The 15877-nt window shown below is 40.5% G+C and overlaps 1 protein-coding gene across 5 annotated transcripts in view; it reads left to right on the top strand.

Moving 5' to 3' along the window:
* Positions 1 to 15877, top strand: part of ZNF461 (zinc finger protein 461) — a 37989-nt gene that overhangs the window by 2324 nt on the left and 19788 nt on the right. The window contains exons 1-2 of one of the 5 annotated variants that reach the window (XM_060132316.1): positions 10078 to 10326; positions 11932 to 12025. The exons of 2 other annotated variants lie outside the window; for them this stretch is intronic. In XM_060132316.1, coding sequence (XP_059988299.1) covers positions 12017 to 12025 — 9 coding nt within the window. In that variant the 5' untranslated portion in view covers positions 10078 to 10326; positions 11932 to 12016. Of the gene's footprint in view, positions 1 to 10077; positions 10327 to 11931; positions 12026 to 15535; positions 15652 to 15877 lie in introns of those variants that run through there. 2 more of the 5 variants (XM_060132317.1, XM_060132315.1) reach the window with 2 other exon arrangements.

Below are 15877 nucleotides of genomic sequence, written 5' to 3'. Positions count from 1 at the left end.
CATCAGTATGACTCATTGGGGAATGTGACTCTCTAGGGTGCTTAGCTATTTGAAGGATTGGTATGATTCCTGGAGATGGAAATGGGCATCTCTGCTGTGTTGTTTCAAAAGTGTCATCCTCCTAATACTTCAGGTTACTTTTTCAACTTCCTTTTCTGCCTGATGATAAACGGAATGGTCTGAATTAACCACATCAGGCCTAAATCCCATTTCTTCTCCTATGTGCAGGTTTTATTATTAATTAATTAATTTATTTCCAAGGCAAATGTGGTTTCCTTGTTAGTTTCTAAGGCTAGTGGAGAGGTCGGCCAGCAAATCTGAGCCTAGTTGAGGGGCAACCAGTAAGAGGAATTCATTGTGTATAAAATCTTGGGAGTCAAGATTTAGGACCTTTAAGGTAGTATTTGAGTCACTAATTTGAAAGGCTTCATGTCTATGAAGAAAGTTCAGGCCTCTTAAGACAGAATTCAAACAACTACAACAATACACTCCATGTATTATATTCATATCTCCTATCATTTCTTTTGTTCTCAAAGAGGGAGGGATTAGCTCTATTATTTTTTTCTGATTATAAAATTAGATTCTTAATTCAGAAATTTGAAGAATACAGAAAAGCTTAAAGTAAAGCTCATCTAGAAACAGCTTATTTGTTCCAAATCATCTCACCTATTCCTCTGTGAATTAACACATGGATATAGCCATATAGGATTTTGAAATTCAAAACAGAATTATACTGTAATACTGTTTTGTCATCTATCTTCTTCATCTAACCTAATATAGTGAACAGCTTTTCATGTCATCAAATGACAAACTGTGTCATAATTTTTTGAGTATGCTGTTTGGATATACTATAACTTTTTAAACTGTTTCCCTATTGTAGGATATTTAAGTTCTTTCCAGCTTTTCCTCATTATTTTACAGTGTTTTACTGCACACTCCTTTTTGTGCACATGTGTAATTATATCTTTTTGACAGTCTCAGAAATATTGACAATGAGGCTTTCGTAGTTAAAACCTGCTTATACATCTTTATTAATTGCCCTGCTTAAACTTTCACCAATATACAACACAGTATGAGAGTGTCTAGTCTACTAATATAGGGCATCGTCAGTCTTTTAAATCTACCAATCTAGTGGAAATTGTTTAAATAAATTATGCATGCTCAGGTTTCACTCAATGTAACAAAATCTGGGCTTCTGGATAAAAGTCAGAATTGAAAGAGAACTGGTTTTGTAGTTAAAGAAATGTGGATTCAAAACATAGATCTGCCATTTATTGAACATGAATGATTTCTTTCTTTTTTAATTTAAAAAATGGTTACATTTTTGGTTGTTTCAAGTCTTAGTTGTGGCCCGCGGGATCTTTTGTTGTGGTTCGTGGGCTCTTCGTTGCAGCGCGCAGTCTTCTCTCTAGTTGTGGCGCTCTGTAGTTGTGGTGCGCAGGCGCTCTAGTTGTGGTGCATGGGCTCCAGAGCGTGTGGGCTCAGTAGTAGTGTGCGGGGTCTCTAGTTGTGGCAGGCGGGCTTAGTAGTTGTGGCACACAGGCTTAGTTGCCCCACCGCATGTGGGATTGACCAGGGATCCCCAACCAGGGATCGAACCTGCGTACCCTGCATTGGAAGGATTCTCAACCACTGCGCCACCAGGGAAGCCCTGTTTTGTCTGGTTTTTGAACTTTGTATAAGTGGAATCATACAGTAGGTTCTTTTGTGTCTGGCCTCTTTTACTCAATATAGTGTCTATAATAGCATGACTCTACATATGTGATAAAATTGCATAGAACCAAATATACACAGAAACACAGATACAAATGAGTGCATGTAAAACTGGCAAAATGTGAAGAAGTACTGTGTATTATATCAATATAAATATCCTGGTCATGATTTTTTTTTTTTTACAAGAAGTTAACATTGAGGGAAACTGGGTGAAGTTTATGTGGGATCTCTCTATATTATTTCTTACAACTACATATAAATCTACAATGATCTCAAAATAAAAAGTTAAAATATGAATACATAGCTGGGACAAGCAGTTTGCCATTTGGAAAAAAAAATTATATCCATACCTCACATCCTGTCACAAGAATAAACTCTAAATAGATCAGGGAGGTAAACATAAAAATATGAAACAATATAGGTCCTAGAAGAAAGCATTGATGAATTCCAGTTTAACCTCCGGGTAAGGAAGAACTTTCTCATTATGACTCAGAAAATAAATGCAGTAAAAGAAAATATTGAGGGGCTTCCCTGGTGGTGCAGTGGTTGAGAGTCCGCCTGCCGATGCAGGGGACATGGGTTCGTGCCCCAGTCCGGGAAGATCCCACATGCCGCGGAGCGGCTGGGCCCGTGAGCCATGGCCACTGAGCCTGCATGCCTGGAGCCTGTGCTCCGCAACGGGAGAGGCCACAACAGTGAGAAGCCCGTGTACCACAAAAAAAAAAAAAAAAAAAAAAGAAAATATTGAAAATTTTGAAATATTCAAAGATTTGACTATAATTAAAAACACATAAAATCAAAAGACAACTTACAAATAAATATCTTTATCACAGATAAAGGGCTAATACTCCTGTATTAGTTTAATAGGACTGCCATAAACAGAATACAACAGACTGGGTGGCTTAAACAACGGAAATTAATTTTCTCACAGTTCTGGAGGATGGAGGGCCAAGATCAACAAGTTGGCAGCTCTGGTTTCTCCTGAGGTATCTTCTTGGGTTGCAGATGGCTACCTTCTCACTGTGTCCTCATATGGCCTTTTCTCCTACACACCCATCCATGGTATGTCTCTCTATATGTCCTAATCTCCTCTTATAAGGACACTAGTTAGATTGGATTAGGACCTATCCTATCAGCCTCATTTTAACTTAATTACCTCCTTAAAGGCCCCATCTTCAAATACAGTCACTTTCTAAAGTACTGGGAATTAGGAATTCAACATTAGATTCAGCTTAAAGTTCTGATTCTTCATATCAGCTGAACTTTTACCTGCAATGGCATCTCTCTTTCTGGAGCTGGTTTACTCACTGCTTTCTCTACCATTCAGGGCTATCTCCTTTTCTCCAATGAGGAAATCACATCTGGCTTAGCGATATAAAGTGCTATATATAGAAAAAGGTGTGGGACTTGGGTCTGTGGTGGTGATGTCAATCAAGGAAGAGGAAGAGAAAGGCCAGAGGAAGATAAGATCACCTTAGGTGTCAAGAAAATGAAGCCTCAGTAAAAACAAAACGCAGTTATTTCTTTCCAGTTATACAAATGTCAGATCAGTTCTTCAAAGGCTCTCCAGAGATTTCCTCCAGAAGGAAAATACTTCCAGCAGGCAGATTATAAACAATCAGGGGAAATACTCTAAACTGGCAAAACCAGACTCCAACATCACATCCTTGTGGTTACATCCCTCCAAGCAGAGTTCAGGCACTTACTTTCCACCTGGGAGAACTTGATGGACATCTTCAGAAGCAACAGTCCTGCAAATGACAAAAACACTCCAACTCTAAAAAGCCTAGTCCCACATGACCCTGGGAAAAAAGGGAGGTTGGATCAGACACAAGAGCTAGGTAGCATATACAAGGAATTTCTCTCCCATGGTTCAGCTTTCTGAGTCCAGCAAGGATATACTAGTTTAATAAATTCCAGAACTTCCTCACAATGAGATAACTTACAGAAATTTAAACTTAAGTATAATTTCTTTATAAGAACAATGTATTGATTTTAGAATATATGCTTTAAGGAATTTTGTTAAAGGGAACTTCTTCAAAAATAGGTGAAAAAAACTCACTGTTGTAAGTCTTTAGGTTAGATTTACAGCTCAGTGTATTCTAAACACAGTCAGATATGAATGATTTATGTTTCCTTCCAACAAACGTGGTTTCTAAGCATGCCTGTGGGTGTTCTGCCTAGAGAAGGAGAGCTAAGAGGCTCACAGCTTGGTCTTGCTGCTTTGTTTTTTGTTTTCTTGATGGGGGATTTATTTCACTTCTGAAATATTAGCCATAATTCCCTATATCCTGTGAGAAAATCACCTTGCTCCATTAGTTTCCTTTTGGACCCAATATCAAGAGATTCAAAACTATAAGCTTGACTAGAAAAAATTCATTTATACCCAGAATTCCTGTGAATTCACAATAATTAGGACATGGAATCAGGATACAGAGCAGAAGATATAGAGTTGGAAAATGGTAGAATCTAGTAGTTAAACAGTTAAAAGCTGAGGACTTTGGAATTTAAATTCTGCTTCTATCTCTCAGGAACTCTGACATTTCACAAGTTATTTCAGCTCTTGGTGCCTCACTTGAAAAATCGGTTTACTGGGAATAATAAGGATACCTCCCTCACAGGGTTCTCATGAGGATTAAATGAGACAATATATGTAAAATACTTAGACTAGTGTATTAGTTAGTGTTCTCCAGAGAAACCGAACCAATAAGATGTGTGTGTATGTGTGTGTGTGTGGGGGGGGATTAAGAGAGATTTTAAGGAATTGGCTCATAAGGTTGTGAGAGAGAGAGATTTTAAGCAATCAGCTCATGAGATTGTGGAGGCTTGTTAAATCCAAAATCGGCAGGCCAGGCCAGCAGGTTGAACACCCAGGGAACAACTGCAGTTCAAATCTGAAATCTCTCTGCTGGCAGAGTTCCTTCTTGCTTTGGGAGAGGTCAGTCTTTGTTCTGTTGAGGCCTTTAACTAATTCGAGGAGGCCCACCCACATTATGGCGGGTAATCTGCTCTACTCAAAGTTCACTGATTTAAATGTTAATCTCATCTAAAAAACATCTTCACAGAAATATCCAGAATGATGTTTGACCGCATTGTGCGCAGCCAAACTGATACATAAAATTAGCCATCATAAATCTACCCTGTGACAACCTGGCACGTATATGCATCTCCTTAAGCCATACTTAATCTCCGAATAAAGACAATAACAAGGTCATACTTCCACCTAATATCATAGAAATATCTTGCAGATAACCAAAAAACACATTAATCCTCTGCCCAGAAGAGGTTGCAAAGTCCTTGGTTGATATTTACTCTTCTCTTTGATATCTCATAACTTAAATATTATGATGTAAAGTTAATAATACTTAAATACAATGATAAAAGGTCAGTACATCTTATGTTACAATGATAAAGGGATAAAAAAGGGAAGAAAACAAAGATATCTACTATACACACATACACAAATACAACAAAATAAGGAAGAAATGCTGATGACAACTACAGTCCTCATTTCTGAAAGTGATCACACAGTTATAGTTGGCATTTTTATAACTACCTTCTTCCCCTACCCATTCCATATTCCCTTTGCCCTCAGCAAGCACCTCGGCCTGTCATGGTTCTTTACTTGGTGGAGTGACCCAAATATTCATTCTTGAAGAATGTGGCCCATCAGTCGTCCTGCCTGAGTAGTGTTGTAGTTTTCCATTCACTTTAATCACAGGGCCTGTTAATACTAAGAGATACTGGAAAGGTTCCCCTGTACTTGAGACATATTTTTCCTTACCTCCCTTGTGGAGTAGCAATCCAACTTCCTCTTGGTAGGCAAGATCAACCACCCCAGTCAACACAGTAACTCCCTTATTTGCCTGTTGATTCAGAGGGTTAAGGAGCCCAAAATGGCTGGGTAGCAGTCTTTAACTTCCAGTTCAATGGAATCATTGTGTCTCCTGGTGGAAGCATCCCTCCATTTGGAACTAAGACCTCTGGGCAGCAGAACAGAAGTTGTGGGGACAGAAAGCAAAAATTTTACTATTGGGTTACTAGGGATAATAGTGAGTGGTATCACTCCCATTACTTGATTCCTGGCCTTGTGAATACTGGCCATGGAAGAAACAGCACCAAATATCGGACACTGATCCAGAGCAAATACAGCCTTCAGGAGAACCTTGCCTCAGCCCTGCAAGATACTGCCACCAAGCTGGCATTGTAACTGAGTCTTCAAAACATCATTCCATTGTTCTTTCAAGCCAGCTGCTTCAAGATGGTGGGGAACATGGTAAGACCAGTGAATTCCATGGGAATGGTACCATTGCTGCACTTATTTGTTGTGACATGAGTTTCTTGACCAGAAGCAATGCTGTGTGGAATGCCATGACAGTGGATAAGGCATTCTGCAAGTCCACAGATGGTAGTTTTGGCAGAAGCATTATGTGCAATAAAGGCAAGTCTGTATCCAGAGTGTCTCTTCCAGTAAGAACAAAATGCTACCCCTTCCACGATGGAAACAGTCTAGTGTAATCAACCTGCCACCAGGGAATGGTGCCATATTGGGGACTCAGTGTTGGTTTCTTCTGCTCATTGGTCATTTGGCAGTGGCTATAGCCAGGTCAGCCTTGGTGAATGGAAGACCAGGTTGCTGTACCCATGCCTAACCTCCATCACTGCCACCATGGCCACTTTGTTCATGAGCCCATTGGGTGATGACAAGGATGACTGAGGAAAGAAACTGGTATCCACAAAATGGGTCATTCTATCCACTTCACTGAAATCCTCCTCTGCTGAGGTTACTCTCTGGTGAGCATTCACATGGGACACAAATATCTTCATTTTTACCCATTCAGAGAGGTCCATACCTCTTTCCCAGACTTCCTTGTCACCAATTTTCCAATCATGTTCCTTCCAAGTCCCTGACCATCCAGCCAAATCATTGGCCACAGCCCATGAATCCATATATAATTGTACACCTGGCCATTTCTTCTTCCAAGAAAAATAAGTAACCAGGTGCACTGCTTGAAATTCTGCCCAGTAGGAGGATTACATGTGCTGTCAGGGTGTGCTTGGCCTGATCAACATACCACTTTCATTTCATGATGGATTGCTGCTGTGCACACCCAACTTAATGCCTTGGTGGGTCAGATTACAACCAGTTCATGATCGGCAGCTCAGATCGCGTGTTAACTTGGTGGCCCATGGTTAAGTATTCAGTCGCTACTAAGGCCCAGTAACAGGCCAAAAGCTGTTTCGCCAAAGGAGAGTAGTTAATTGCAGAGGATGGCAGGGCTTTGATTCAAAACCCTAAGGCCCTATGCTGTGATTCACCTATAGGGTCCTGCCAAAGACCCCAGACAGCATCCCTATCTGCTACTGATACCTCAAGCACCATTGGGTCTGCTGGGGTATATGGCCCAAATGGCAAAGCAACTTGCACAGTAGTCTGGACCTGTTGCAGAGTCACAGAGCCTTCTCTTGTTCTGGGACCTACTCAAAACTAGCAACTTTTCAGGTCACTCAGTAAAGGGATGGAAGTAACACATCCAAATGAGGAATATGTTGCCTCCAAAATCCAGAGGCTTCCTAGGCTTTGCGCCTCTTTTTTTGGTTATGGGAGGGGCCAGATAAGGATAAGAACAACTTATCCTTCTTCACCTTAGAAGGGGTATCTGACATGCCCCACACCACTGGGTCCCTAGGAATTTCACTGAGGTAGAAGGCCCCTGAGTTTTTGTTGGATTTATTTTCTACCCTCTGACACACAAATAAATGTCTTACCAGTAAGTCTGGAGTAGTTGCCACTTCTTGCTACTAGGTCCAATCAGCATATTGCCGTCAATGAAATGGACCAGCGTGACATCTTGTGGAAGGGAAAGGTAATCGAGATCCCTATGAACTAAATTACGACATAGGGTTGGAAAGTTGGTATAGCCCTGAGGTAGAACACTGAAGATGTAATGCTGGCCTTGCCTGCTGAAAGCAAACTGCTTCTGGTTGTCTTTATTAACAGGGATGGAGAGGAAAAAAATTTGCCAGATCAATGGTTGCATACCAGGTACCAGGGAATGTGCTAATTCCCTCAAGGAATGAAACCGCATTTGGTACAGCGGCTACAATTGGATTCACTACCTGGTTTAGCTTATGAAATCCATTGTCATTCTCCAGTATCCATCTGTCTTCTGCATAGGCCAAATAAGCAAGTTTAATGTGGATGTGGTGGGAATCACCACCCTTGCATCTTTCAAGCCCTTAATAGTGGCACTAATCTCTGCAATGCAGTGTTTCTTTTGGTTTACTATTTTTCTAGGTAGAGGCAATTCTAGTGTTGTCCATTTGTCCTTTCCCACCATAATAGCCCTCACTCAACAGGGCAGAAAGCCAGTGAGGGGATTCTTACAGTTCCTGAGTATGTCTATCTCAATTATCCATTCCAGAACTTGGGGGAAAAACCACAGGATGGGTTCAGGGTCCACTGTGAGATGGACTTGAGCTAAAGCTTCATTGATCACCTGATTTCCATAAGCGCCTACTCTGACTGGTGGACAACAATGATGTTTTGGGTCTCCTGAAATTAGTGTCAATTCAGAGCCATCGTCCAGTAATCCCTGAAAGGTCTGATTATTTCCTTTTCCTCAACATACAGTTATCCTGGTAAAGCCTGTAGGTTCTTTTGGGAAAGCTTAGGGGAAAAATTAACAGTATACATTTTTGGCAATGGAGCAGCGTCTCTCATTAAAGGGGTTCTAAGTTTGCACACTGGGTCAAGTCTGGGAATTGAGCGGCCATGACTCTCTGTTTTTATTATTCAAGTTAAGCTTTTGTTCTCTTGACTTAGAACTCTTCCACTTATACAGATCAAGTTAAGAATTTAGTAGACTTCCCATCTATTTCACTTCCACCAAAGAATATCAACCATACTCCCAGTAACCACATAACAGAAATTAAAAAACAAACCAACTAAAAAACCTTTCATGGTCATTTTGCATTCTTCATCACAATAAATTATTTTATATTTTTAAAGTCATGTTTTAACTCTTCTTAGATTTAAAAGAATTTCCATTGGAAATTTAAATTTTCAAGTAACTCTGATGCTTCAGGAAGCTTAGCCATTATTATCTTTTTAGAGATATGTGAGGTTCAGAGTAGGTATCACCTCTGCTCAATCTCACACACATAATATTGCAGTCTCTCACAGTTTCTAAATTCAGATCACAACCACACACTGTCTTCCATCCAGATCTTAACTTGCATAAATTGCATTCTAACACACACAAAAACACCTCTACCAAATCTGTTGCATGACCTCCCACTCAATCATACTCAAAACATCAAAGTCACAACGTTATAATCACCAGCCCTTTTACTGCCATATGCAGAGACTTGGGTACAGTCACAAACCACTTTCACATACTTTATATATTTCACTCAACACCCCTCCCAGTGATAGGCTCAAGTGCAAACCATCTAAGGTACAGTCACAAACCACATGTTCTCACAGATACTATATCTCCTCACACTTAAGAGATGGAGCTTCTGGCCTCAGCAAGATTAAAAAGCTTTACCATAGATGTGTCCCTTATCGCAGATAATCGTACTAGTTTCCACCCCTCTGGATTAATTCCAGCCTGTCACACACACTTAGACACACAATGTCACCTCACACCCCCCCCCACCCACCCACGAACGGCCCAGGACCAGCTCGCCTGCCCCAGGGATCTGTGATTCATCCACTGGGTCCCTCCTAGTTCCAACAGACCAGCTTCCTCCCTTCGCTGGTGAAATTAACCCGCGGACACTCGCCACACCTAAACCCTCCCGGTAGTCATAGGTGGACCCAGCACAGACAGCCTTCCACAGAACGTTGTGAGGTCACTGCCAGCATAGCCAGCCACGCCACCCGCAAGCATGCGTAATCAATCACACGGTCTCAAAGCACCACTCACAGGTAAGTCACATCACATTATGCCACCTCACAATCACTGCACGTGGCCGAGCTCACTGCTTGAACCTACACGAATATGTAGCACATCCACTTTCACATACAGATTTCCTCACGCATGACACCCTCACAGTCGGTGTCACATAATCATCTGCCTCTCGATGAGACGCACCCCCGCATACGTAACGGACTCACAGAATACATCTCGCATCGCAACCGCGGAGAGAACCATCCAGAGGCTGGATCTCTCCGCACCAGACAACAGTTCTCTTAAGCCCGCGAACGTGCACATTGGGAGGGTCGGGACAGCCACCGTGTCAGGTTTGAAATCCGTCCTCAGAGAAATCTGAGGTTCCGAATTCAGACCCCCAAACCCAGGTGTGAGCCACGCAAACTGGGTGGTTGTGTCGTCACTCCAAGCCCGAGTGAAACAGCGCAGGTGCGGCCGGAAGTCGGGCGGAAGACCTACCTCTTTAGCCTCCCGGGCTCCTTCCTCTAGGACTAAGTTTCCCAGAGGACACGGCTTTCCAAAGCTACTTCCGGTCAGAACGTCGGTTGAATGGTCGGCCGCAGAGGCAGTTGAGGGCTACCCTTTACGGGTAGAGTAGGCAGGGCTCGGCGTGCGGCTTCGCCGGGAAGTCCAATCAAAACTTGGACCAGAGCTCCTCCTGAGGATGCTGAAGGTGAGGAATCCTGTAGCCCCAGGACCGGGCAAGAGGAGTGTCTGGAGTGTTAGGCCTCTTAGTGCGGGAGCAGACCTAGGGAGAGTAGGTTAGTCTGTGCGTGCGTGACGGAAATTAGTCTCATGACTAAGGGTATTTGGCTGTTTGTTGTGACAGCAACTGGATTCGTGCTTTTGTGACCGTTGTAATTTTGTGCATTGGCCATGTGTGTAAATGGAGTTTGTATGTGTTTATGATCATGATTGCGGGTGACTATTTGTGTAAGCCCCATTTACTTATATAAAGAAAAGCACATTTACACAAACATTTAAACCCAGGCTCACCGTAATCAGGTAGTTAGGAAGACATTCCAGTAGGCACCTATAGATTCATACACACGTCATAAAGCCAAAGCCACATAATCCCACCATCCCCCCCGTGTTTATCATCATCATACGACCTCAAAGTGACTTATATAGTAAAAAAAAAAAAAAAAGAAAAAGAAAGGAAACAACAACAAACAACTAACCGTATGCCCACTTAGTCGGTGTCCTCCACAGTTATCTGAAGAGCTCACACACATCACCAAGAATCAGAGAAACATAGTCTTCATGGTCACAGACAACATCTACTCCACACCACACTCAAGGTCACACAAAATTTGAGCTTCCAGAAAAACCTAGTATCTCATAATTTTTCTCTACCTCACTACTTCTGCCATTCCCCTTAGAAACACCTCTAATTGGAGGAAAGAATGGCACTGTTGCACATCCAAAAACAGTGTCTAAGATGATTAGGTGCTGCATCTTACCTGAAATTTTCACATTAACCTTCAAAATTCCTTTGTTATATTACTTCATTTAAAGTAAAAGTTATCTATAATTCTTCAACCACTCTGAACATTTTATTGCAAATGTTTTCACCCTCTGTGTACATACATATATGCTTATGTTCATGAGTATTTTTTCCCCAAAGATTAGAACACAATACACATTGTTTTGTATTTCCTTATTAAAAGATATTTAGGTCTTTTTTGCCTGTATTTAGGGATGAATTTCAGAAGATTTTCCAGGATGTGGTTTTTTAAATTCTCACCGGTACTTCAGACTCAAGTATTTATTTTGCTCCGGACATCTTTGTTCTATTTCTTCTTTTCAGTGTTGCTTTAGTGTCTGTTTTTGAAGTTCCTGTTACACAAGAATGTTAGATATAACCAAAGATCTGTTACATCTTTTGAGTCATTTTCTCTTTCCCTGACCTTTTCATAAGGTCCATTTCCTTTTCTTTTTCCTCTTAATTCAGTGAGAATCTGGTCAGGGTAGGTCTGAGCAGGCCAGTTGGCTTGATTTTATCATAGTGTTGGGACACTGATTTGCCTCTCTAGATCACTCCTGCTAAAGAGCCTGGGCCCAGTCTTTCTTGAATCCATAGCTGGATTCCCTCCTTGCTTTGAGTAAGGTTGGGATTGGTTCATCTTTTCTCTGATCTTTTATGTATGTGTGTATGGGGTCTGGGAGTAAGAGATGTGAAGTGGGGGAAATGTCATTCTAAGTTAGCACATTGGGAGCTCAGAGGCAAGATCATCTCATGTTTGTTTTTGTTTATTTTTAAACCCCTCTCATTCAGCAACACTTTCTTTGGACTGTGAATTTCTTCTAAAGTGGAACTAAGAAGACAACTAATAAATACATTGAATTCTAAAAAAAAAGCCATGGCCCATGTAAGTTGTTGTTTTCTTGTTCCTCATTGAAGTAGTCCTCTTTTTTTCCTATAGGTCATGTGAATATTTGCATTCTTCATCCTGATATTGTTACCTAACTGAATATCACACAGTAACTTGCCAGTGAGTGAGTAAGTGATTGTGCCAAAAATATAGGATCTTCCTTTTTTGCTCATCTCTCTAACCAGTTTATATACTCATTCAGTAAATCATTACTTATTTCCCATATGCTGAGTCTTCTGCCAGAATAAGGAAAGAACAGAAATAGTATCCTTTTGAGGGAAATATTGATGTTCTTCTTGTCAGAACTTTGGTTTGATGAACTGATTTAACAAATATTTATTGAATATCTACTATGTGATAGGCATTCTTTTAGAGAACTAGGAATAAATCAGTGGGGGGTAAAAATCAGACACATACAAATCATTTCTTGTGGAACTTGACTTGTAATGAAAGAGACAGAAAGTAAATAATCAGCTTATATAGTACAAGACTTAAGACACACATATATATGTGCATATGTATGTATGTATATACATTATATATATATATATGGTCAACTCTCCATATCTGTGGGTCCCACATCTATGGATTCAACCAACTGTAGATTGAAAATCTTCAAGAAAAAAAATTCCAGAAAGTTCCATAAAGCAAAACTTGAATTTGCTTCATGCAAGCAACTATTTACATAGCATTTCCATTATATTAGGTATTATAAGTAATCTAGAGATGAGTTAAAGCATGTGGGAGGATGTGTGTAGGTTATACGCAAATACTATGCCATTTTACATGGGACTTGAGCATCTGCAGCTTTTGGTATCTGCGGGGGTCCTGGAACTAATCCCCTGTGGATACCAAGGGATGACTGTGTATATGTAGTGAACAAAATAATTGTATGGTAAAACTAAGACGAAAGAGCAAATATATGTCTTATCAATCAGTGACTGTATATGAGTTCTCTTTGTTTGTTTGTTTTGTTTTAATTTTAATTTTTGGGTGCGTTGGGTCTTTGTTGCTGCACTCAGGCTTTCTCTAGTTGCAGCAAGTGGCGCTAGTCTCCATTGCAGTGCACGGGCTTCTCACTGCAGTGGCTTCTCTTGTTGTGGAACATGGGCTCTAGGCACGTGGGCTTCAGTAGTTGTGGCACGTGGGCTCAGCAGTTGTGGCTCATGGGCTCTAGAGTGCAGGCTCAGTAGTTGTGGCTCATGGGCTTAGTTGCTCCATGGCATGTGGGATCTTCCCAGACCAGGGCTCAAACCCATGTCCCCTTCATTGGCAGGCGGATTCTTAACCACTGCACCACCAGGGAAGTCCCTGGATATGAGTTTTAACATACCTATTAAGAGAAAAAGTCTTTCAGATTGAGTCACAAAGAAAAATTCAACTCTCTGCATCAGATGCTTAAGTGATTCAGTGATTCAGAAAGTTTAATAAAAGGATGGACAAATTATACCAGGCAAATGAAAACTAAAGGAAAACATACTAAACTTTAGGCCACATCACACAATTAAACATGGCAAAGAGGGACTTCCCTGGTGGTCCAGTGGTTAAGAATCCGTCTTCCAATGCAGGGGATGCGCGTTCCATCCCTGGTTGGGGAACTAAGATCCCACATGCTGTGGGGCAACTAAGCCCATGCCACAACTAGAGAGCTCGTGTGCTGCAACTACAGAGCCCATGCTCTCTGCAGCCTGCACACCACAACTACAGAGCCCATGCACTCTGGAGCCCATCCGCTGCAAGGAAAGATCCCACGTGCTGCAACTAAGATCTGACACAGTTGAAAATAAATAAATAAATATATTTTTTTAAAAAACATGGCAAAGAAGGACACTACATAATTCTAAAGTGTAAATTTCAAAGTGAAGCTAAAATACTTATGAATTACCTACATATAAAATATTACAGCAGCAACTTTCCTAAAACAAATAGAAAAGCAGATAGAAGAAGAAATAGATACTTGCCAGCAGTAGGGGATATTAGTTAACCGTCTTAGTCAAAGTCAAGACAAGTGGACAAAATTTAGTTAAGGATATTGAAGTACTAAATCACATACTCCATCAAATCTATCTTATTGATATACATGAAATGCTAATAGTAGTGAATATGCATTTTTTTAGGTATCCATGGACCATTCAGAAGAAAATGACAAAATATTAGGCTGTAGTAAAGCCCAGAAAGTACAAATGGTAGACAGTATTCTCTGAACACAGTGAAATACAACTAGAATTTAATTACAGAATCAGAAAAATTGTTATTCTTACCAGAAGTTTATAAAATCTGTCTTAGTAACTGCTGAATCAAAGAAGAAATATAATCTAAAAAGTGAAAAATTTCTCATGTCAGTGATAGCACTACATATTGGAACCCATGGAATTTAAAGCAGGACTCTAAGGGAAAAGTCATAGATTTAAATGCTTCTAACAAAAAATAATGAAAATTTGTAAGTTAAAAATAAGTAGAAAGAAATCTGGAAGGGATTTACAAGATAAAAATTACATGTGTTACAAAACAGGAAAAAATTATAACTAATAAGATAAATCAATAAGTTAAATCACTAACCTTTGAATCATGAATGAAAAGGGAGAAAGCACAAATATACAAAATGAAAAGGGGAAAATCCACAGAAACAAAGGAAATTCAATAGACTCTTGAAAAAAATACTGTATTTGATTCTTTGCAAATACATTTTATTTATTCACATATACACCATTTTCAATTGCTCTCTCTTCTTGAGATCTGAATTTCTGTTTGATATCATTTCTTTTTGGCCTGAAGACATTTCCTTAGCATTTCCTGTAGTTTGTATCTTCTAGTGACAAATCCTCTCAGCTTTCTTTATGTGAAAATGTCTTTATTCCTCCTTTATTTATAAAATAAGTCAGGACTTGCATCCTCCTCCTCTATTTTCTGGAAGAGTTTTTTTTATAGAATTAGTATTATTTATTCCTTAATTGTCTGATAGAGCTCACCAGCAAAAAACATCTGTGGTAGGCAGAATAATGAGCCCCCCTCAAAAAAAAACTGTCTACGTGCTAATCCTAGAACCTGTGAATAGGTTACCTTACGTGGCAAAAGAGACTTTGCAAATATGATTAAATTAATGCTTTAAAAAATAAATTTATTTATTTATCTATTTATTTTTGGCTGTGTTGGGTCTTCGTTGCTGCATGCAGGCTTTCTCTAGTTGCAGCAAGCGAGCGGTGGCTGCTCTTCGTTGCGGTGCACGGGCTGCTCACTGCGGTGGCTTCTCTTGTTGCAGAGCACGGGCTCTAGGTACACAGGCTTCAGTAGTTGTGGCATGTGGGCTCAGTAGTTGTGGCTTGCGGGCTCTAGAGCACAGGTTCAGTAGTTGTGGCACACGGGCTTAGCTGTTCTGCGGCATGTGGGATCTTCCTGGACCAGGGATTGAACCTGTGTCCAGCATTGAATCCGGCAGGTGGATTCTTAACCACTGTGCCACCAGGGAAGTCCCCCAAATTAATGCTTTTGAGATGGGGAGATTATCTTGGGTTATCTGAAGATAACCCAAAGAGGATGTGCGTATGGAATATGCATACTTCGGTTAAAAAAATGCAACATTACTGGCTTTGAAGATGGAGGAAGTGGGCCATGAGCCAAGGAACGTAAGTAACCTCTAGAAGCTAGAAAAGGTGAGGAAATGGACTCTTTCCTAGAGCTACCAGAAAGGTGCACAGCCCTGCCAACACCTTGATTTAGTCTAGTAAAACCCTTGTTGGACTTCTAACCAACAGATCATAAATTTGTTGTTTTAAGCTACTGCATTTGTGGTGATACGTGCAGCATCAGTAGAAAACTAATACACCATCTGAGTTTAGAGTTTTCTTCATG

Source organism: Lagenorhynchus albirostris, chromosome 19 (assembly GCF_949774975.1).
Source record: "Lagenorhynchus albirostris chromosome 19, mLagAlb1.1, whole genome shotgun sequence".
Classification (NCBI taxonomy): Eukaryota; Metazoa; Chordata; class Mammalia; order Artiodactyla; family Delphinidae; genus Lagenorhynchus; species Lagenorhynchus albirostris.
Note: the sequence above shows the minus strand (reverse complement) of the source record. Positions and strands in the feature narration are given on the sequence as shown.